This window comes from Lepidochelys olivacea, assembly GCF_965140295.1.
Source record: "Lepidochelys olivacea isolate rLepOli2 genome assembly, chromosome: 13".
Lineage (NCBI taxonomy): Eukaryota > Metazoa > Chordata > Testudines > Cheloniidae > Lepidochelys > Lepidochelys olivacea.
This window is the reverse complement of record NC_140423.1, coordinates 26,874,940-26,899,432: the sequence shown is the minus strand read 5'-3', so window position 1 is coordinate 26,899,432 and position 24,493 is coordinate 26,874,940. Positions and strand designations below refer to the sequence as shown.

General features: G+C 43.4%; 1 protein-coding gene across 2 annotated transcripts in view; it reads right to left on the bottom strand.

Moving 5' to 3' along the window:
• Positions 1–1,511: 1,511 nt before the first annotated feature.
• The window catches only part of LOC311530100 (uncharacterized protein), a 165,689-nt gene continuing 142,707 nt past the window's right edge, over positions 1,512–24,493 (bottom strand). The window contains exons 3-6 of one of the 2 annotated variants that reach the window (XM_084646476.1): positions 20,259–20,314; positions 18,361–18,409; positions 16,377–16,583; positions 1,512–1,684 (exon numbers count right to left, since the gene is read on the bottom strand). In XM_084646476.1, the coding sequence (XP_084502602.1) occupies positions 1,672–1,684; positions 16,377–16,583; positions 18,361–18,409; positions 20,259–20,314 (325 nt within the window). In that variant the 3' untranslated portion in view covers positions 1,512–1,671. Of the gene's footprint in view, positions 1,685–16,376; positions 16,584–17,636; positions 17,737–18,360; positions 18,410–20,258; positions 20,315–24,493 lie in introns of those variants that run through there. The other variant, XR_014713930.1, reaches the window with a different exon arrangement.

Here is a 24,493-nt window from a genome sequence, read left to right as displayed (position 1 = left end):
CCTTTCTTGGAAAACGAAGGGCTTCTCTCCACTTACCGTGATTAACGCTGCAGCAGTCGATTTAGCGGGTCTAGTGAAGACCGGAACGAGAAGCATATGTTTCTCCCATGGACCCAGCGCGGTGTAGACACCGCAATAAGTAGATCTAAGGTACGTTGACTCCAGCTATGTTATTCACATAGCTGGAGTTGCGCAACTTAGGTCGACTTAACCCCGTACTGTAGTCCTGCCCTAAGACGGGGCTTTTCTTTTTCAGTTTCAAGTTGTTTCCATGTTTTCCCATTAATTGTAATGGCTCATTGTTTGTTTCTGCCTGGATTGTACAGTGCTAGGTTAGTTTTCTCTGGCTGGGGGGCAGCCCTGAACTGCCTAGCTGACCACCTCCCTGTTGTGAGGTGGAGATGAATGTTGCAATGTGTGTGGTTTTATATCTACACAAATACATAAATTCATCCAGCATAAATTCATCTGTATACATATCTCATAATGACCATCATGTTCAGAACAGTACAAGGTTTTATAAAAGACCTTACTTGATATTTTTTTATGAAATAACATTGATACAACCAGCGGATTCAGTTCCTTATTCTCTGGGGGTTCAGACCTCCTGTTCTCCCCTTACAGAGTCTGGACCCTGATTTTCTAAATTACACTGACTAATAGCATCTAAATCACAGAGCTATGGCAGGCCAAAGACTTTTTTTAAAAAGCAGACATCTTCATGTTTGGTGGTATTCTGACTCCAAAAAAAACGAAAGTTAGAAGTTAAAAAATAATACGGCGGGACCTCAAAGTTGTGAACACCTCAGGAATGGAGATTGTTCGTAGCTCTGAAATGTTAGTAACTCTGAAAAAAATGGTTTGATTGTTCTTTCAAACGTTTACAGCTGGACATTGACGTAATACAATTCTGAAATTTTACTAGGCAGAAGAAAAATGCTGCTTTCCTTTTATTTGTTTAGTAGTTTACGTTTAACACAGTACTCTACTGTATTTGCTTTGTGTGTGTGTGTGTGTCCCTGCTGCTGCCTGATTACGGACTTCCAGTTCCAAATGAGGTGTGTGGTTGACTGGTCAGTTCGTAACGCTGATATTTGTGACTCTGACGTTCTACTGTACCAATGAGAGAGACACACAGCTAATACAACAAATACAATGTATGATCAGAAATAGCATAAGAAAAAGCCATCACCTAAACATATTATTTACTATGTTACATATGGGAAATGAGATAGCTGAGAGAGAAAAACAACACAGACAGAACATTCCATCAAAACATTAATATCGATGAGCAATTAAGAGACATGTTACTAATAGACATTATGGAATCAGGATTTTCAAAACAATTCCTCCACTTTATGTATGTCTGCCAAGGATGTGTATTAAATGTAAATTTAAGATAAATAAGTATTTTGTATATTTTTAAATAAACGTCTTTTAACAGTAGTTAAGGTTGGTCTCATCAAAAAGTGTTAAACCATCAAAAATCAGGAAATACAGAGTTAAGGATTATAACATTGCAAAGTAAAGGACTCCAAAGAGAATTAAGATAGCCCATGCAACCTTAATTCAGCCCTTGATCAGGTATAAATCCCACACTGGTGTTGAGCAGTGTTAACAGGAGCTCAATTAAACACCCGCTGGCATCTGGAGGGGGGTTCAGAAGGTCAATTAGCGGGTCCACCTAGAAAGAAGTCAAATTGAGAAAACTCAGTTAGGGACGCAGCAAGCTGAAAGCCTGAGCCTGGAAGACAGGCCCAGGAGCAATCTGTGGTCGTAGGATTGCCAGGCATCCAGCTTTCGACAGGAATGCCTGGTCAAAAAGGGACCCTGGTGGCTCCGGTCGGCACCACTGACCAGGCCATTAAAAGTCTGAGCATCGGCACACCGGGTTAAGACAGGCTCCCTGCCTGCTCTGGCTCCTCACAGCTCCCGGAAGCAGCCTCCAGGTCCCTGTGACCCCTAGGCGCATGGGTGGCTACAGAGGCTTCACATGCTGACCCCGCCCTGAATGCTGGCTCTGCAGCTCCCATTGACCTGGCAGCCACTTCCTGAGAGCAACGGTAAGCACCACCAGGACCCCGAACCTGCTCCTGCACCCCAAATGCCTGCCCCAGCCTGGAGCCCCCTCCTGCACCCCAAACCCTCATCCTCGGACCCACCCCAAAGCCTGCAACCCCAGCAGGACCCCTCACTACCACCCCACACCTCAACCCCCTGCTCCAGCCCGGAGCCCTCTTCTGCACCCTAAACCCCTCATCCCCGGCCCCATCCCAGACCCCACAACCCCAGGCAGAGCTCTCACCCCCCTTCTGCACCCCAACCCTCTGTCCCCACCCAGAGCCCTCTCACACACACTGAACCCCTCGTATCTGGCCCCACCCAGAGCCCACACCCCCAGCCCAGATCCCATACCCCCCTTCACCCCAACCCCCTGCCCACAGCCCAACTCTCTGATCCCCGGCCCCACCCCAGAGCCCACAACCCCAGCGGAGTTCTCACCCCCGCTCCCGCACCCCAACTCCCTGCCCCAGCCTGGTGAAAGTGGGTGACGGTGGGGGAGAGCAAGCAACAGAGGGAGGGGGGATAGAGCAAGCAGGGGGCAAGGCCTTGGAGAAGGGGCAGGGAGTCAGGGGAAGGGGTGTGGCAGGCACAGGGCAAGGTTGTTTGTTTTGGTGTGATTAGAAAGTTGGCAACCCTGTGTGGTCACTATGGGTCCATCTACGCAGGGATAAAAAACCCGCTGCTGGCCTGGGTCAGCTCAGTCGGGCTCACAGGGCTCAGCCTCCAGTGCTGAAAAATCTCTGTGTAGACATTCAGGCTTGGTCTGAAGCCTGACCTGTGGGACCCTGCAAGGGTGGAGGGTCCCAGATCCCAGTCTGAGCCCCAACATTATAGGACATTATAAACAACTTGACACAGGGTATGGTGGGAGGGGACCCTCTGCCGCCCCAGAAAGCCCCCTGGTCAGAGTTCTTGACATTGAAATAGCTCACCCTTATCTAATGGCATCACAGCCCCAGAGGAGAAATTCCCAACACTTCTACCCTGCACAGCTACAAACATACCTACAAGGGTAGGAAGGATTCCAGACTAGTAGTTTTCCAGTTATGAAATTAAGCAACTTAGAGAAAGAACAAAATAATCTATTCTCATAGAAAGCAAAGCCACTCGTTGGGAGGACGGTTAGGAATTAGCAAGCAGTCCAGCCAGAAAATAAGAGGGAGAAGAGAATGAAAGAGGAAACAAAGGCAGATCTGTTAGACTGACCAAGAGGATGCCATAGCTATTTCTCTACATCTGGTAAAGGTGTGAAGAGATTGCCAGGTGACTGCTCTCCAGATTTCTTTCCATGACACTATAATTCTTTCTGCCTGAGAGGTGGCGGCAGACCTTGTAGAATATGCTTTGAGATTGGAAGGAGGTGTCTTTTGTGAAATTCTTACATGTTTTCAGAATACTTGCGGGACTCACTTGGAGATAGCTGTCTTTGAAGTTTCCAGACCTTTGTTCTTACTAGCACAAGGCATCAGATTTTTCAGAAGGACTATGTCTTGTCTGAGTAGAAACTGATTGTTGTGCAAATAACCAGACTCACACTGCTTCAGCGTAATTAGATTTAGGACAAAATAGAATGATGTCTTGGTTGAGCTACTTAAGGGCTTGTCAAAATCTCGGAATTTGTCTTGAATGTAAATATTCCAAAATACTTCATTTCAACCTTATCAAAACATTTCATTTCAACAAGGTCAAAACTTTTCAACTTTAAAATTTTGATTATTATAGTATATGATGTAGTACATTATAGTCAAAGAGAACGTTGAAACAAAGCAGTTAGATAATTTCCCTTTGAAAAGTTTGACTACATTCCTGCAAAACAATTGGGTTTTGTCAAATCAGTATTTACCACTGAAAAACTGTTCCATCTGAAAATTTTCAACCAGCTCTCATAATAATGTTTATATTGGCAGTGTCAACACATGCTTCTGTTGTTTCTCTATTCTGTTCAACTGTATTTCTAGGGACGTGTGGTATTTGATTTTGACATGTTGTGGTTGTGGCTCTCTAAAACAAGCACAACTGCATCTACCTTGAAGTTTAGCCCATTGGCTGGAATTTCTGTGGCAACTTGTGGCTCACATATGATGCTCCTTCAGAAGCATGATGGGAATGAAACTTGCCTGCGCGCTGGAGGAAGAAATAGGCAACTCATTTGCCACAAATCTGTTTTTTATAAACCTCCATAACATTTGATAGATTGGAGGCTTAACATACTACTCCAGGTTACTGGGAATGAAATGCGATTGGCATAATTGAAATATATTCTGAAATTGTAATAAACAGACTCCAACATTTCTCTTCAACTATATTTGCAGGGCAGGCTTATATTTGCATAGAAATGGACCAGAATTCTGGGCAAGCCTTTCTTCTTTTGTACCAGTTAAAAAAATCTTCCAGGTCCAATGGAATGTATATTTGTATTCAAAGTTAAAAGGCAAGATTAGTTGACTGCAAGCACAGCTGAAGTACTTGCTGGTGAAGAGAATGTTACAAGAGAAATTACTAGGGCCCTACCAAATTCAGGGTCCATTCTGGTCAAGTTCAGGCCAGAGGGTTTTTTAATTGGTCGATTTCATGGTTTCAGACATTTACATCTGAAATTTCAGGGCATTGTAACTGTGAGGGTTGTCCCGACCCAAAATAGGAACATGGGGGAGGGGGTTGCAATGTTGTTGGGGGTGGGGGGTCCCAAGATTGCCACCCTCACCTCTGTGCTGCCTTCAGAGCCGAGCTCTAGAAGGCAGCACCCTCCCAGCTTCCTGCATGGCATGAGGAGACTGTGGACATGGCAAATTCAAAGCAATCCACCTCCAGTGTTACCCTCCCCTCTTCATCAGAGCCCCCCTGTGATAGGACACTGTAGGTCCTGTTTTGCAGGGGACAGTCCCCTTTCTAAGCTCTGTCCTAGACGGCATGACTTTTTTGGCAAAACTGGGCATTTGTCCTGTTTGCTCTTGACAACTGATCATCGTCTGGCAAGAGCAAATTGAACAAATGCCCAGTTTTCAAATGGTGGGGTGCGCCCCCCTAGGGGGGCACAGAGAAACATTCAGAGGGGGAGTGGTGATGCCAGGAGGCTCACGGCAGGGCTTAGAGCACTGACTATCTTTTACCCCCGTCCCATTTTCAGCTTAGGGAAATATGGCGTCTAGTTAACATATCCAGGAAATCAGCATGAGCACAGGTCAATATGCATGTGTGCATTTGCTTCTGATATTTCTGGTGTATGCAAATATAAATGGTAGAGTTAGTTAAAAAAATTCATTGAAGTAGTTTCAAAGATCTCCCTCTCTTAGGGCTTTATCCTGCCACCCATCCCTGTGGTATCTGAGCATCTTCCAGGTAAATCAATAGCAACAGTGAAGCCCCTAGCGAACTTGATGGCCTCTCTGGCACGTCTCCTTTTACAGGGTCAGAACTGTGCTTGTGTAGGGTTTGGGGTTTTGTTTTGTAAGGGTTTAGAAGCATAAGGGGGTGTCATTGTGTGGTGTGTGGCAGGAAGGCATTCTTGCCCCAGCACTATTCTGTTGAGCTATTGACTTGATATTAAGGACTTGCCGCTCCCCACATTGGAAACAAGATTGGTCGAAAAGTGTTTAGCTGCCAAGACTACGCTGACAGCTTGCAGGACTAGATGAACCAGCAGCCTAATGCAGTGTGGCAGCCCCTATGGATTGATCATTAATAATTCATAACTTGTCAATAACCAATTGACTGAGAAAATCTTTGTCAACTATTCATAAACTGTGCTTGAGAGGACTTCTCTCCAGTCTGGATTAGTTCAATAATAACAAACCTCAGATGAGTCATGTTTGACTGGATTTATTGATTTAAGAGTTAGCAAATACAGCACATACCCAGAGAGGCTTCCAGTTACCCACAGCTGCAGAAGACCTCCCCTGAAGTTCTCTGACACCCTACATCCAATGTGCAGATGGTCCTACTGGCTCATGATGTCTTACAGTACTGATACTCTTTGACACTAACTGTGATTATCACTTTTATCTTTATCTATTTCCTCCTTTCTGTCACACGCTTGTTCTCTTAGTTTATTTTCTCCTGCTACAATATCTGTTACAGCAGTTTTAAAAATACGGCAAAAAGGACTGCTCAACAAAATTCCACTTCTTCAATTAGTTCAAATACTAAGCATCATGCACGCTCCCAGGCAAGTCTTAAATGCTCCTTTTGGCCTATCTTAAATGTCAATGTATGTTATATAGATGGTGGCCTTTATACACTTTTCAGTTGCCTTAGATAACTAAACAGCATTACCCAGTGTTTGCTGGATACCCTAGCTGTTCCCTACAGTAAGTAGAGGTATATATATTACAGTTACAGAGGTAATGTTATGTATGGACTGAGGTTTTCAAAGGAACCTAAGGGAGTTATGTGCTATCCCCAATGAGGGAAACGTTTGGGTAAGGTAATTAGAAACTCTGCAGTGAAAACTGCAAATCTTATATTCAGCTGCATTGCCTGCCCATGGATTGATCTGAACTATTTCCTGAAGCAATTCATGAAAAATGAACCTAACTGAGAATTCTGCCACTCATTCAAACAGCTCTTAGCAGGAATAAAAAGGCCCAGGGCCAGATTCCCAACTGGTGTGAATTGCACAGCTCCGCTGAAGTCAACAGAACTATGCTGATTTATACTAGCTAAGGATTAGACCCTAAAATTCAGCATGTAGATTATTCATTGTGGATTATTCAATCGGCCTGAAATATGTGTTTAATCAGAAAGAGTACAGAGGAGGGAAACTGAAGAGGACACAGATAGGAGAAGAGCTAAGATAAGGTATGGGGGCGGGGTGGGGAGAAAAGAGAAAGAAAGAGCCAGGAAGGGAACAGACATAAGTAGTTTCCAACAAATTTCATGCATCTGCACAGAGTTGGCAAGACAGAGGTATGGGCCAAACTGAAGCTGGGCATCAGAACACCCCTGAAAGCCTGGGACTGGTTCTAGGCCACTTTTTGCAACTGGTCCTCTCTTCATAATTGGCTCCAATATTACCCTGGACCTAAACCATCCTTGAGTGTTAGCGTGCTGGAATTGTGGATCAGGTTCTGAATTCTATGGCTTGACTCTATCACTAATATTTTTCTCTGGACATCTCCTAATGGCTATGAAATACATGTTTTCACAGAGTGCTCGAGAAAAAGGCAAGGGGGGGGGAATCCTGTTATAAAAGTTTTGCTTCCCCTAAACTTCTTGAAGGTTTCCCAACCCCACTCCTAATCCCTCGAGCCTGTCATCTGGTTCTTGGCTCATCCAATTCTTTCTCTAGGCGGCTTCACATAGCTCTCAGCATGAGAAGAAAAGCATTTCTGTTTTCAATTTACATTATTTCCTGCCCACTTTTGCCCTCAAGGAACAATACTATAGCTGGGCTGGGGTTGCCTCTGCTGATTAGGACTTTATATGTGTCTCCTGGGGTCACTCGCAGTTCAGTAGTCTGGTCGTGCCCTCATAGCTCTTGCCTGGGTTAGGATTTGAGATGAGCCGGGACAGGATCCTTTTATCCAACTCCTCTGAACTATGGTCCCTTCAGTATCCTTAAAACGCTACCACCAAAAGAATCTGCCTTCCTCAGCAGTCTTTAACATGTGTCTATAATATACTGTAGAGCAGGCTGCTAGCTAGCGGCAGCATTCAGAACAATCCGCAAGACAACTTCAAGCTGCCACAGGGCACCACAAACATCACAGACAAGGAGTTATGCATGGCGTAGCATGGTGCTGCTGGGGCTGGAGTGCTCTTTGGAGTTTATATGCTTAGGTTTTGCTGCTCTGTGCTCCTAACTAGTCTAGCTGTCCTGCTGCTGTTCTGTATGACATGAGGAGACCGTGGACATGGCAAATTCAAAGCAATCCACCTCCAGTGTTACCCTCCCCTCTTCATCAGAAGACAGGACACTGTAGGTCCTGTTTTGCAAGGGACAGTCCCCTTTCTAAGCTCTGTCCTAGACGGCATGACTTTTTTGGAAAAACTGGGCGTTTGTCCTATTTGCCCTTGACAACTGATCATCGTCTGGCAAGAGCAAATTGAACAAATGCCCAGTTTTCAAATGGTGGGGCGCGCCCCCCTAGGGGGGCACAGAGAAACATTCAGAGGGGGAGTGGTGATGCTAGGAGGCTCATGGCAGGGCTTAGAGCACTGACTATCTTTTACCCCCTGTCCCATTTTCAGCTTAGGGAAATATGGTCACCATAACCCTATAAAGAGGTGGCCACAAGAGTGTTACAAAAGGGAGCTGCAGCCGCAGCCTCTTGGCACACTAACAAGAGCAGGGATAAAAGGCTGCTGCCCGACCAGCAAGCCACAGTGAAGGGGCTGCCCAAGGTCAGGCTGGAGGAAGCTGTCTACCAAGACCAGTTCTCTGCCAGAAGGGACCAGAGAAGATTACCAGGCAGGAGTTACCTGCAAGGCCCCAGATAGGAAACAGCCCATGGAAGCAGTACGAGATTTAACCAAACATGTCCCTAATTACACCACCCAAGGTCCCTGGGCTGGCACCCAGAGGAGAGGGTAGCTGGGTTTCTCTCCTGCTTCCACATGAACAGGGGCAGAGAGCCCTAACTGGGGATGGGAACAAGAACAGGAGTATTGGATTTGTCTTTGTGTGCCTCCTTTAACTTATTTTATTCCTGCCTTATTGAAGGATGAAGGGCAGAAATCCGTAAAGGGGGCAGCCCCAGAAAAGGGGTTAGGAGGGGCCCTGAGATTAAATCCCAAACTCCTGGGCCCACTAAGTGAAGGACAAGTAAAGGGGGCAGGTAGAACTTTGGGTGGGGCCAGACTCCTTTCAGTCCGAAAGGCGGGGAGACGCGAGTAACCCAGCTGGGGGACTAGAGTTACAAATGAAGACTGATGGATGGAGGTGCCATCCCTGAACCAACGAAGAGAAACTGAGGGAAGGATGACTGAAGTTCCATGGCAGACCACCAGGCGGACCACCATCAGAGCTCAGATCCCACAGTTACACCTCTGCGACCCCATGTTATAAGTGAAGCAGGACAATGGGTTTAATTCTTTGCAGGCCCTTTCTGAGACTTTAGCTAAGGAGACTGTCATATGTGGAGTGCAGGATAAGGACTTGGGAAAATATATCAGATCTAGTAAAAGTCCGTTTGGGACCTAGCAACAGTGTATGTTTGGGGGTGGGTGAAAAGGTGACATATATAGCTGTTTGTGCTGTATTTCCTGGCTCCTGTGGGTTTGAGTGGGGCGTTATTTCTCAGGAAATCTTAACTCTACCCTTTTGTGGCATGCAAGCCCCACAAATGTATTGTTTCTGTCCTTTACTAAGAGTCAGTGACAATTATTGTACAAACCATCCAACAACACATAAACACTCCTTACCCCGCCCCCCACCAGAAAACTCATTGTGGGATAGAAATTCTGTTTCCTGCTAACTCTAGGAAAAACATAGATACGTACGGTAGATACACAGGTCCACTGGGTATTTCTTTCCATGGAGCAGAGAAGCTGGAATAACTTGTGATAATGCAGCCTCTTAAAGGCAAAACCCAGCAACAACAAACCACACCAGCTAACGTGGGATCAAAGGGATAATCAGGAAAGGAGATCATGCAAGGCAGTGGCCCCTGAGGTGGCCCTTGCTATTAGTTGAACCTAACAAGCCTCCAGCAGTGAAGGCAGGGCAAAAGAGCAGCCCTTACAGGAGGCGAGACAGGAAGACCAAGCGGAGATCCAGATGCTGCTCTTATTGCAAAGGCTAGAGGTTTAATGAACTACCAGAATTGAAAACATGGAGCATGCCTGTAGTATCTAAAGGGAGAAATGTAAGGAATTAACCACAGTTTTCTAAGACACTTTTATTATTACAGAAGAAGGAGAGATTTTTTTTTTGAATGGAAGTGGCAGGAATCTTTAAGAGCTCATATTCACATGGAATATATTTTTTCTTATATTCTGCTGCAAACTTAATCCTCAAGATCAAGTGCTATAGGTGAAAAGAAAAGGAGTACTTGTGGCACCTTAGAGACTAACCAATTTATTAGAGCATAAGCTTTCGTGAAAGCTTATGCTCTAATAAATTGGTTAGTCTCTAAGGTGCCACAAGTACTCCTTTTCTTTTTGCGAATACAGACTAACACGGCTGTTACTCTGAAACCTGCTATAGGTGAGTCTCACTAACATTCACCTTATCTTCAGAACAGATATTTACATCATCATATCACTTGCTTTTATTAAACTGCAAGAGACCTTACCTTATCAGGACCTCCTATTAAGGCTGCCTGACACTTCCCACTGTAAAACTCCGTTATCAGTTGCTTATAACTTTGCCAAACTGTAACTATTTGGGCTGAAATTTTACATACTGAGTGTGTGCCTCAGGCTGGATACCTCTGGAAAAATTCAACCAAATCTGTTCAGCCATTTCCATAAACAAGGCTAGTGAAGAACACATTGCAAAACAATGTTTAAAAACATTGTCAACTTTGTCTTTGAAACTCTGTAGTGCCCCCAGGCTTTGGCACATGAGCTTGAAATTTGGCAGGCGGTGAACTTTGTCACAGGGATGAGCCTTTTGCTGTTCCGGTGCAAAGCCACCCAAATTTGGCCAAGTTATAAACCTTTGAAAAAAATGCAGTTCATACATGTGCAGTAGAAATTTCTGAGATCTTTCGCAGTTAAAATCTCTGAAGATTCCATCTTCACTGAGCATGCTCCATCCCCTCACAGCTCCTGCGTGAGACCAGACTGCACATGTGCCATCCCCACAGGGCAGCTGAGTATATTCCCTCCATCCCTGGGCTACTGGGGTGAAGCTGGACTGTCCTTGTACTGGCTGCTCCTGGCCAGGGGCTGGGGCTGGGCCCTGGGAGTATGTCTGCGCTGCAGAGAAAGGTGTGATTCCCAGCACGGGTAGAAAGACGTGCGCTAACTCTGCTCAAGGTAGCGCACTAAAAATAGCAGTGTGGATGCTGAGGTGCTGCAAGTGGCTTGGGCTAACCAACCAAGTCTAAACCCACTCAGCCCACTGGGTCTGAGCGCTGGCAGCTTAGCCCAAGCTGCCACCAGTGTCCTACGGCTATTTTTAACATGCTAGTTTGAGCAGAGGTCGTGCCTGTCTGTCTACCCAGGCTGGGAGTTATGCAGACAGCTGCAGTGTAAACATACCCTGGAACTGAGAGCAGGGAGGCTGTCTCTGCTGCACCCTCAACGGCTGGTGCTCAGGCGCTGTAGGGGGGGAAGCACCAGCAGACGGCCATTGCAGGTTTAGCAGAGACAGCCTCCCTGCTCTCAGTTCCAGGGTATGTTTACACGGCAGCTGTCTGCATAACTCCCAGCCTAGGTAGACAGACAGGCACGACCTCTGTTCAAACTAGCATGTTAAACAATGAACCAGAGGAGGGGCGTTGTGGGTAAGGATTGGGGGGGGAAATAGATTGGAGCAAGGAGCCCGTGGGGGGAATACTGGGACTGGAGGCTGGCCGTAGTAGGGGAGAGGAAAACTGGGACTAGAAGTCAGAGGATGGAAATTAAGTCTGGGAGCAAGGGAGAATGCGGGGGGAGGGATTGAGAGTCAGTTGATGGGGCAAGAAATTGAGATCTGATGAGGGGCCAAAGGTGAGACTAGGACTGGCTGAGCCAGGAGACTGGGACTAGGAACCAGACAGGAAGGGAGAAGGAAGTGGGAGGAAGGGGAACAGATCTAGTGAGGTAGGATTAAGGGGGAAAACTTGGGCTGACTGGGTAAAAAGTTGAGACAAGGAGCTGAAGGAGCAGGTGACAGTGAGATTGGACCAGAAGCCTAAGGAGGGAGACTGAATTGGGAGCCAGTGGGGATGGAGAAGAACTGGAGGTTGGGGAGAGAGACACAGATCAGAGGTGGGATGGGAGAACTGGGACTGGCTGGGCAAGAAGACTTGGGACAAGGAGCTGGGGAAGGGGCTGGGAATGTCTGGACAAACAGATTGAGGGTTATGGGGGTGACTGTAACAAGCAACCTTAACTCTAGCTTGTCCTATTGTAATTGTCCTAGCAGGAATTTTTTGACTAAATGTATTTTCATTGGAAAATATTGATGCCAGAACATATTGGTTTCAACTAAACTTTCATTGGGAAGGTTTCTCAGGTCCAAAGAAAGATTCACCCCAGAATAGCTAATACCTTGATGGTTAGTGCACTTGACTCTGATGTCGGAGAACCAAATTCAAGTTTCTTGTCTGCCTGATTCATCTCATCCCAGCTGAGTGCCCTAACCACAGGAGTCAGGAATAAGGGCCTGAAGCTAAGCCTGGGACCAGTTAGCTGACCTGCAGCTGAATGTCCTGATCAACCAGACTCCCTGATTGGCTGAGAGGTGTCACGGGCCTGCACATAAACCCAGAAGCAGGACTAGGCCAGTGGCTACTCAGTGCTTATGCCCACAGCTGCGATTGCTCCTGTGCTGCCCTGTTCCCGCCCCACCCCTGTCCTGCTCCTTTTCCTGGTTCTTGACTCCTGGTTCCTGACTCCAGCATCAACCACTAGGCCTGACCATTACTGCATCGAACAAGAGGCCAGACAACCCACACTCCGGTTCATGACAGTTTGAATAGCTCACCCAAAAAAGGGAGAAAGAACATGTTCCTCTACTATGATGGATCCTGCTATTGTCAATATCTTCAGGTCAGGAATAGTGGACATCTTGCAGAACCTGCAGGCCCAGAATGCTGACTGGGAAGGTCTTGGCCTGGGCCGCTCCACTCTTGGAAAAACCTAGCCTTCTCCTGAGCCAGTTTGAAAACTTTGTTCAAGCCATGGTGGTGATTTTCAATTCCTGAGCCATGTGTGTACAGCAGAGGCTGTACTCAGGCTTATAGTTTGGTTTGGATTTGAAAAGGAAACAAGTGGAAGACTGCATTCTGCACATGGTACAGACACTTCAACTGTTTGGTTATGCTGTTCAGCTTGTGCAACACTCCAGCAACTTTCCAACACTTAATTAATTATAGCTGTAGGGACATGCTGGACAAATCTGAGGTTATTTACATCTGTGACATCCATTTCTGAGAATCCAGTTCTCCACAATCAATATGCACACCATGTCTCAGAGAAACTCCACCAAAACCATCTGTATGCAAAGTTCAAGATGTGTGAACTTGAACAGGACATGGTCAAATTTCATGTATATATTATCTTCACCCAAGGGACTAACTATGGATCTACATGAGGCAGTAGCCATATTCGACTGGGCCACTCCAAAAGATCCACTGGGGTAAAGCAATTCCTCAGTTTCACCATCTTTTACCAGTGGTTAATCAGGGATTTTTCTAGCCTGGTCACTCCAATGGTGGCACCCTTGTGAAGAAAAGCCCAGTTCATCTGGTCCTCAAAATTCCAGTCTGCCTTCGATCAACTAAAAAGGGTGTTAGCCACAGCCCCCATCCAGATCTTACTAAACAATTCACCATGGAAGCTGAAGCATCAAGTTTACGATAGGTGCAGTGTTATCCTAACAAACAGCTTTGCCCCTGTTCAGTCACTAAAGTCAGTAGAACTACTCAGGCATAAAATTATACATATGAATTAGTACCTTGCTAAATCAGGGTCATAGTTATATTGCGTATCAGCTGGTTCATCCAAGACAAATGCCCCAGAAATTGTGTCATCTACTTTTTTTAACTTCAGCAAGATAGTAGATATTAATTTCACACCCAGGGAGCGATCAGTATAAGACCAGTTGTTCTTGGGTTTCCTTCCAGAGTGGGATTGGAGGCAGTAAATACTGAAGCAAGGAAAGGAATGTGGGTTAAACACTCATCTTAGTCCCCACTGGTCTTTTCAACAGAGAATGAGAAGACAGTCCATCTATTTAAATCCATTTTCATTCCCTCAAGCAGCAAAATATGAGGTTTCATTTTGCATTGCTTACTCACTTGGAGTAGCACTCACTCATTGACTCCTGGGAGACTATTCATGTAAGAAGTTATTTCTGAGAATAAAATTTTAAGAATGCGTCCTCTAATTATTCTTAAATGGAATCTTCATGGCAAGATGCAAATTAATGCCAGAAAGCCAATATCTACTCTGTGATTAGAGTTGACCAGAGGACAGCAATTCCATTTCATGGCAACTTTTGTTTTCATTCTCCATTGGAATGAAAATTAAGCCTTTTGAACATTTTCATGAAAGCAGAAATGTACGTGTCTATCACTCTATACCATGGTGGCTATAGTACCAGCCTGCTATGTGGGAGACTGAGATTCAATTCTTGTTCTGCCTAATTCAGAGCAGAGGTTTTCATCCCACAGGGACTTGAACCTACCATGCCTACATCCCAAGCCAGTTGCAAACCACAGCTTGTCTCTTGCTGACCTAGAAACAATCCTAATTAATTTTTTATTGAAACCAATGCATTGCTTTGAAAGAGCATATTTCGTCCAAATTTCACTTTGGTAAAAATGATCCAACCACCTGTATCAGTTACATGGGCGCAACTCCCCTGAGAGTTCCCCAAGAACAGCCTGTTTTTTAGGCTCTAAACATATAAAGCTGTTTCCACTCCCCTGTCTTTGGCCAGATCTGGCACTAATCTGGGACTTGGACCTTTTGTCATTAGAACAGCCTTCTTTGACTTATTGTATATCCTGAAATAAGGCAGATATACCAGAATGCATAAAAGACTGTATGATTGGTTTATGTATGTTATGTATAATAAATCTTCTGCCTACAGGATGTTTTTTGTCACCTGTAGGTGAAATTCAGCCCTGTGCACAGGGCCAGTGCAAGGTGTATGCACTGCTTAAGTGCCGCCCCTCTACATGAGGCTGAATTTCACCCAGCAGAAGCAGTTTTGAGTCCAGTGATATTTTTGTTTTCACTTATGGCTGTGGTCAAAGGTTAAGAACCTAATTAATTTTTAAAGGTTAAGAGCCTAATTTTTAAAGGTTAGAGGCCCACCTGTGCTCCAGGCCCGTTGGGGAGCTGCACCTGTCCAAGCTGCAGCCAAGTGAGGCCCAGCCCGGTTCAGTTCGGTTGGGGGAGAACAGGGGTGGATCAACAGCAGGTCTGGTACAGTTTGGTCTGGGGAGGGATGCGGGTCTGGACCAGTTCAGGGGGTCTTTCTGGGGAGGGATGTGGGTCTGCTCTGATTTGAAGGGTCGGCCTGGTCTTTTGGGGGCACAGTTTGTCCTGATCCTAGTTTCTGTGCCTCTCTGCCTGGAGGGAAGGACAAGCAAGGCTAGTATGAATAATGACGCTGTAAATAAAATGGATTAAAGTTTTTTATATTTTTTAAATGTTTTAAACAGTTTTAAATCCACCCCAATTTCATACAAAAATGTAATTGAAGCCCTAGTAGTTCATATGAAAAACGTGAAGGCTGAGAAGTTTCCCTTTCAGTGAGAGCAGCACATGGCTGGTGTTTTGGCTGCTTTGGCTTTTGTTAGCTGTTTTTACCCACTGTGTTTTATTTTGTATTTTTTCTTTTATAATTTATGTTATGTGCACTTGTGTGTATTCTTTTTGCCCTAGAACTACTCCTGCTGGGACCTTAATGGCAGCCATGTCCATCTGCAACTTAATCTTCTAAATATTGTAAATAAAATCTGTGCAGCTGTGCGCTGTGTCAAAGACAACGGCTGTGTCGATCTCCTGTCTTTTACCCTCATTACCCATAGGCGTCCACAAATATGTTTGGGGCTGGGCCCACAAAAGGTTAATCCGGCCCTGAGGCCAACCTGAGGGGGAGAAAAAGGAAGACTCATGACAGCATGTTTGCAGAACTCATGGCTGAGTCACAGATGAAAACCAGGCTGGCAGAGAGGTGGACCCAGAGGGAGAAAGAAATTAATCTCTCCCCGCAGATGGTGGCAGTTGCCAAGGACAGAAGCACCATGGCCAAGGAGAGCACGGAAAAAGGCAGAGAGATGCAGAGGCAGCAGCTCATGGATACTCTCCTGAGTCAGAATGCCCTCCTGCAAAACATGCTTCTGCTTGGCCAGCAGACCCTGCAGTCGCATAATTTGAGACCCAACCACATCCTTCAGCCCCTGGACAGTGTTGGCTACTGGGACCAGCAGCAACTCCTAACCTCTGGATCCCCGCAGCAGTGTTCCAGTGGCTCCTAGTCACCCCTCAGACCCTACTTCTGGGCACAGAGAACACTTGCACCTGGATCTCCAGCTTTTTTAAGCCCTGCAATGCCCCTGAGAATTCTGAGCGGAGGTGCTCAATCCCAGAGCCCAGGCATGCAGACAAGACAAGTCAGAGGCAAGGCGTACACTCACCTTTAATTTGATGCATCCTCCTCCCCACCACACACACCCCCAAAATCATTGTATTTGAAATGTTCTTACTGTTCCACTTTGAATTCTGTTTGCACTGTTGTGTTGTCTGCCTGCTCCAGCCTCTGTGAAATTTCCCGGTACAGGTGTATGTTCCTGCTGCTCTGGGAGAAGTCTTGGAGGATGGCATACTCTGTCCACACCCTCATCAGCACCAGGGTGTGATCAGTGGGCCAGGTGGCTGCTCTCAGAGCAGGATCCATGTTCCCCTCTATTGATCTAAAGCATGCAGCAGAAAACTGTTCTTATATGGTCAGAGCAGCTTGCTCCTCCCAGTGATGAAAATGAGGGGACAGAGATCTTTGTAGTTTGAACTATTTTCTTCCTAACTCTTACCAATGTGGGAATGGGGTTAGAGGACGATTGAAACTTGCATCCTGGTACATACCCCATACCCACTCCCACCTCAGGTGTGCTAACTGACTCACCCTCTTCTTGCCTTCAGATGCATGCTTCTGGGGTTTAAGTGTGGATAATAGGGGGTTATGGCACAGCCACAGGCATGGACATATATGCAGTCGCCAGTGTAGATGTACCCACAGATGAGGAACTCAACATTTCAGGGTATGCAGTGAAGGCATGGAAGTATGGCTTGCAGAATCAGCAACACAGTGCAGCATTGCACTGAGCTGAAGGAACATCAATAGAAGAAGGAAATGACAAGGTCAGTGACCCACAGAGCAGACCCCAAACTTGTTTTGCTTAAAGGGAGCCCTGACAACTCCAAGGCTGCTTCCACTCCACAGCTCAAATCATCAGTGCTGAAAGGATTTGCTCCACAGCACTGGGGAAGTAAAGGGGAAGATGGTAAATCAGTCTAAGGATACAGAAACCCTGTCCAAACCAAAGCCAAATTCCATAGGGACAAAGGAGGGTTGTAACTGGCCTAAAAAGCTGTAGTTCCAACTCTGACAGAGAGCCAAGAGAGACTGGAACAGAATGTTCTGGAATGGACACCGAGGCAGTTGGTCCCAGGATGACACTGGCCTTCCTGTGCCTCAAGGGCCCAAATCTTTGTAGTGTGGGTGTGTTTGACCTGTGCTGTGCCAGGGATCTGAGACCCAACTGTAGGAATCCATTCACTGTGGTACCTTCAGAGCAATGGTCCCCAACTTGTGGCCCTTGGAGGTGACAGTGTTAGGAAGAACATGTGCATTTGACTATGGTGGGAAATGTGCTCCCTGCACCACACCCTATAAGTGTTAAACAGAAGCCAGAATCAGGTTTGTGGCAATGGGGAGGAGATGGGAGAGCCCCCGCCTCCTTACCTACCTCCCACCACTTCCCCTGAAGCCTCAGGAATGGCTTTGGTGTGAGCTCGGAGTGCTCTGAACTGAGCAGTCGCTGTCCCTTCTCTGCTCCCATGTTGAATTGCAAGGGAGGGAGGAGAGGAAGAGTAGTTGTGACAGCTCCATTGTCTGCTTTCCTGAAGAGTTATGGGAGCCCTAGGGAAAGCAGGAAAAGAGCTCGACTACCTCTTCTAACCCTAGGGCAGTGCCTGGTGAAGGATGGCTCCCCTCTTCCACACAGGGCTGCTCAGGAGAAGCGAAGAACCAATAATCTCTCTGATTCTCTACCCCAGCCCACATTAAAGGAACCTGGGGGCTGCTCTAACTTGTGCCAGCAGGCTCAGATCTCCAAGGAACCATATGCCAGCTGGGGAATGCTGGAGCATAGCAAACTCAGCCATTCTCCCTCTCTACCTCCTGCCATGCTGGCCCTACGCTCCGGGGGATTCCCCACATTTTTCAGACATTGAGGTTCCCTTCTTTGCACAGACTTTAGGGCACTGATCTAGACCAAAAGGCCTGATCCTGGAAACACTTAAGTTACTCAGAGGTGTAATGTTGGCAGGATCAGGCCCAAAGGCAGAAGGAATAATTCTACAAAACAAAAAGCTGTTGGGCTGTAGGGCAGATAAGCCTGGGGAAGGGAGAAACATGGGCTTCCTGCTCTAAACAGAAACACGGGACTTCTGCAGAAAGCAAAGCTGTACCTTGATTTCCAAGAGGCCAGAAATGATTCAGGAGGGCCTGTGAATTTCACTGCAAAGTAGAGGCAGGAAAGAGATACTAAATTATGCTTTATTCTGTGACTACACGGAGCCTGTATCTCGCAGAGAGAGAACTTTTCATATGATTTTATGCTGGCATTTTTCTTTCTCAGATGAGTTAGGATTTGGGGATGGGAGTGTGGGGTTTCTGATTGGGGGTGGGGAGAGATCTGCTGAATTCAAGGCATTGGCCATGTGTGGTTTTTGGTTGTTGGTAGGTTTTTTTTTTGGTTTGAGGGTTTGGGGTTTTTTTGCCATTGCATTACTACATTAGGTTTGACTCTTTCTTTTAATTGGAAGTTGGTGCCAGATTGCTCTTGTTGTCAACTTTCCTCTTTAAGAAGTTGTAAAGCTAATCCGGCTAACCTAGTGAGAATCTGAGGTTTTTCAAGACAGGATAAATAGAGCTGCTTTCTTTTCAGGTAGGAACAGAGCTTCTCACGTATATTCTTACCTTGTGTAACAAAATATTAAGCATTCCTTTCTCTGTCCCCATCCTGCTTTGATAACTCTATATCCTTCCCTCCAGATCCCTTGGCAATATTACAGATTACAAAGCATGTTATCCTCTCTTAATGTTACAAGTGACTGTATATTTGTTTTTCTCTTTTTATTCTTATTTCCAGTCTAAATGTAACAAGTTGGAAATGGTTTTCTAATGGCACATAGCTAGTTGTGATATGTCAGATATATAGGAGTCTAGTTTAAGTAGCGTTACTGAAAGGAATAGTACAGATTATAGCAGGATATGCTTGGTTGGCTCATAGTTTGTCTGAGTAGTCACTGCTGATATTATGTATCATTCATAAAAGGTTTAAAAATAGCATGCGTTTTGTTACAGTTTGCTATGATTTTTAAGAATGAAAAAACAAGGACAAAAATGTACGAGACTAATACGGCTAGGAAAATGCCTATCTATATATTCAAGAAATCATATTACGACTTTAGCTTCATGGTGAAAAATTTAAGCAGAATTTTTAAAATACTGAAGACAGTCGTTTTCTATTTGCTGAAGAAGAATTATTTTTGTTTCTTTAAATTTAGTGAAAGAAACTCTATTTTTAAAACACATTAGTTGTTTTGGAGTATAAGATCGGTAGGCATATATTTTGTTCCTGCATACATGTAAAAGTGTATATACATTTTGAGAGTAGTTAGTGACCTGCAGGTTAAATTCTCTCTTTGTAATGAATACCTTTACTGGACATTGTTTTTGAAAATACCACACGATGCTGTTATATTTAAGTAGGGCTGTACAACAAATTAGCACACAACATGACTTATAGTAATGTAAAAGTATCTCTCTTTGATTGACTAGTAAACTCACAGGACTGTAAACAGAACTCCAGCAGATTGAAATGGGAGTACAAAGAGTGCAGGACCATTACAATGCATTTGGCATGTTTTAACTTTAATTTAAATGCTTGCTCTCTTTCAATGACTTTTTCATATTTTTGGATTTTAAAGGATAGCCTCTTTTACACTTTTTTTCTTTAGATTGATTAGTGTGTGTGTGGGGAGGAGGGGGGATTATTTTATGTTTCTTTGGTTTTTTAATTAACCAAACACATGCAGGACTCTTTACAGAGTTAAAAATACAATCAGAAAGTACCTGCAGGGATATTTTTAATTAAACAAATTGGCTGAAAAAAATTAGCCTTGGTTGTGATTCTTTTCAGCAGTTGTTTCGGCATTTTGCAATAACTACTTTAGTCACAGGCAGGTTTGCCAACATTGTATTTCAAAAATAAGGGGCTGTTTTCTTAGCACCTCTACCCCACCCCTCCTCCTCATATTATTATTATTAATGATAATAATAAATAATAATAAGCAGTACTCACCTACCTTCGCCCGCGGTATTCCTTGCTGCCTTTTGCAGCACTCAACAACTCCCGATCTGTTGTACAGAGATGGAGAAACAAGAGATGTCCCTTGTCAGAGGGGACAGTTGGCAACTCTGTTCACAGCAGTGTTGTGCGGGAATGTTGGGGAAATGATTTGAAATTAAAAATCAATGTATACGGTGCGTGTATGACAATTATTAATATTACTATTAGTGTTTCTTCATTGTTCAAAGAAGCAGAAACATTTCCCATATGTAAAATGGGCCCCATTCTCCTTTTTTTTTTTTTTTTTTAATATCTGTAGACATGAATGAAAAAACTCATCTGAGACGGGAAGTAAACACTATCTGTATTTAATAAATGTCATATACCATTTAGGCATAGGAATAAAACACACACGTATTTAAAGCTGTCTGTAGCATAAAATACCTGAGGAAATGGGGATCGCTGACACATTTTAAAAATGTCTAACTTGTCTTTAACTAATCCTGTATTGTTGCTTTAATACAAATTCATGATAATATTTCATAAAGGAGTAATAAATGTCAGGTAATCAATTATATGAAAAAAATAACGTCTTAGAAATCAGACTTCCTTAAAGCACTCTGCTAATAAACACTTACCGTGCAGTACAGGGACACTAGGCAATATAGGCTGTGCAGATTATAAAAGTGCAGATTAGCAAAATCCTATTTACATGTATCTAGATCTATATCCACAGAGCTCTTTGGGAGTGGATCTTAGGGAGAATTGCTTTCAGGTTCCAGGGTCATATATTTGTGCACATACACCCTATATAGAGAGACAGAGAGAAAATAATGTATTGTTGACTGCAGTATTTTCACATTGTGAAAATAAATCTGCCTGACAGTTACACGCCTTTTAAGTGTCTAATAAAAATATGTGCTACTTTACATGAAGTTTCCTTATGAACGCCTAAATGTCTAATCCATGCCCTACGTATCTTTATTTTATCCATGTTGTGTTCCAGATATATAGAGTCTCATATAGAGGCTAATTTGTGATTGAAGGCAATATCCCGGAACATTAGTCTAAAAAACATTAAGATCTTCTTAACGATTAATTTGGTAATGGGCTTTTTTTCCTATTAAGCAAAGCCTGAGAATACACATTGGGTAAATTAACCCGTTAAAGACCTTAGTCTGACTTAAACAAATCATTAGAAGGCATTTATAGTTCTGATTTATGTTTAAAAGATTTTTTTTACTCTGTTTTACATAATCACAAAGATTTCATGGCAGTAAATAAGAACTCTTCATAATTAAGGACAGGCTTGAGCTATTTAAATGGAGCTCTAACAGCTATCATTTCAAAAGCCTTTAATAAAGCACAGTAATCCTAAAATTTAACCTAATTAAAAAATCACATAGAAGATTTCAAACAGACTTTAAAATGTAATTTATTGGGTCTTCCCATCTCATATACAATCTATTAAGAGATCTTTTCTTAAATCTATGGGTGAATATTTTTTCTCCTCTTTCCTTCATATTTCACATAATAGCTTTGACTAATTGTATTCTATGAACATGTAAAATAAAATTCATACATAATCGCATAATATTTAATCCACTGAACAAGATATCATATCTGTCCCTACTTTATGATACGCAGGCCAGTGCAGTTTCATGTTTCAGTATTCTTCATACTAAGGAAATGGAATCTGTAATTACTTCAATGAACTACACATTTTTGCTATTTGGGGTGAGTTAAAAAAATTGTTTGAGTTCTCAAATACATTTTTGATAATTCTATAATTCTTATATGTAAGAATTATAATATATGTTCTTATATAATTTTCATATATATATATAAAAAATTCTTCTTTCCCTTAGACATCTGTGTGACATTAATGCCAACAGTTGCATTTTCACATATTCACTGCAAATGTTGCTGTGCCGTTTTCTGGATTTAACTCTATATTGAAAATGTAGATATAGCACAATAGGGAAACAATTCCAAACTATAATTATGAACTATAAATTCTTGTTCCTTATGATCAAATAAGAATTGCTTATACCAGTTTACAACCTAACACATGTTATATCATGCAACACATGTTATATCACATGTTATATCATGCAACGTTAAAAGAATATTTCAAGATAGACTTGAATAACTTGTCGTATGTATTGCTTAATGCCTCTACCCCATACAATTGATCAAGCTTTGCACAAGAAATGGAAAATTTGGGCCTGGCATGCTCTGAATAATAAACTATTTTGTACAAGAGAGAACTGACTATGATGATACTAAATGATGTTAATAGTGTCCTTTGTATATTTCAAACTTTTAAAAACAACTTTATCTTCCCTCTGAGGCTGTTTCTGCTAATAGGATCAAAAGGACCAGATGCTTTGAAACTGTTTGTAGACTCTTTGCCTTGGAGCTTCTGAGATGTAGGATGTTTCTTTTACACTAATATACAAAACTATTTTAGCTTTGATATGTAACGGTTAAATAAATATCAGTTCAAGTGAAATTTTATTTTCTTGTCTAAGCATATAGCTTGAACACATGATTCAAAGACATCCTTTTAAACAGACAAAAGTTATGAACCTCATCCGAGTGTGCTACAACCTGGTAATTCATGGCATTAATCTCTGGTATAGTCACTATAATCATCTTTGATTACAGTTAGTGATTTGTACGTCATACTCTGCCTCTTCAAGTTACGTTAGTGTGTTTGGAAACAGAATCTGTTCTGAAATACCCTTTTCTGTAAGAGACTGAAGCCCATAAATAACTTGACATTTGCTGATGTTGTTGCCATGTTGGTCCCAGGATATTAGAGAGACAAGATGGGTAAGGTAATATCTTCTATTGGCCCAACTTCTGTTGATGAGAGAGGCAAATTTGATCAGAGCTTATTGAATGCTGCTGGTGTCCTTTAGTACTTTCATGTGCACAAGAACTATCATTAAGAAATATCCAAAGGAGGGAAGCGGAAGGGAAGGGGCTAACATCAGATTTCACTGTCCGAGTCTTCCTCAGGCAAATCAATTCATCCCATCAATAAAAGGGGTGAAATATTTACCGTCTCCACCACACAGGGGTATTGTGCGGCTTAATTCATAAATGACAGATAATATACAAATGCTAAGTATATTGGCCCTGATCCTATAACAGGATCCATTTGGATGAAATCCCATTGAAGTCACTGGGGTTTTGCATTGCTGCAGGGATCTGTCTTTTGCAGGAGTGGGCCTGGAAATCCAAGTGATATTAGCTAAGGTCCTGATCCTGCAAAGCCTCAAACACATGCTTAATTTTATGCAATCTGAATAGCCTCATTGACTTAAATCAAGCAGTGTGCACAGTTCAACATGTGCATAAGTCTTTGCTGTTCCACATTCCACAGAGATCAGTCCACACTAAGATCAGAATCAGACCCTCTCTAACAAATGCAGTTGCTACTAGCAGAATTGTAGCCTGGTTACCCAGATCAACACAGACAAGGATTTTTTGAAGGTGAGCTGGGTTAGAAAACTTTGCTTAGGGTAGCAATATGATCTACAACATGGTTCATTAGCACACTTCACAGAACAAATTCCTGCCTGAACCAGTCTGGGATGCTAGAATTCTGGTAAATGTGGACCCAGTTTCATCTCAATTGAAGTCAGAGTGGTGCTGATCACAAGAAGGAGAGGACTTGTTTTATGGCTGCAAACTATCATATGATAAAAATGAAAGCATTGAGAGAAAGGGAGAGGGAATCCTTGTGCATCTTGCAATGAAAGCAAGCAATCTGAACCAGAAAGATGCAACAGTTTGGAGAACAGGATGAAAATTCCACTGAAGTGTCCTCTTTTTAATAGAAAAATGTGTTTTTTCCCATTGATGAGAGTTTAAACATACAGTCTGTGCTGCTGGGAATAAACAGGAAACATTTTCTGCATCAAAAGAAAATAGTTCTGAACCTTTTGATTCATTTCCTACAGTGTATTATTCATTACTCCGAACAATAACAGAGCATGCAGCACTGAACTACCTGTCAAACTGCTGAGATTTATGCTTTTGGTAGTCCTGATCCAATATGGTGTAGTGAAACATTGCTCACTGGTGGGTCAGCCAGAACGGAACAGCATGAGACATTGAGGAACCACTTTGTGAATTAAACTAAATTGGAAAAAGGCATTCTTATTCTGGAAGAAGAGCATCCACACACAGGGGCTTTTACTGAAATAACTATTCCAAAATAGCTACATTGGTAA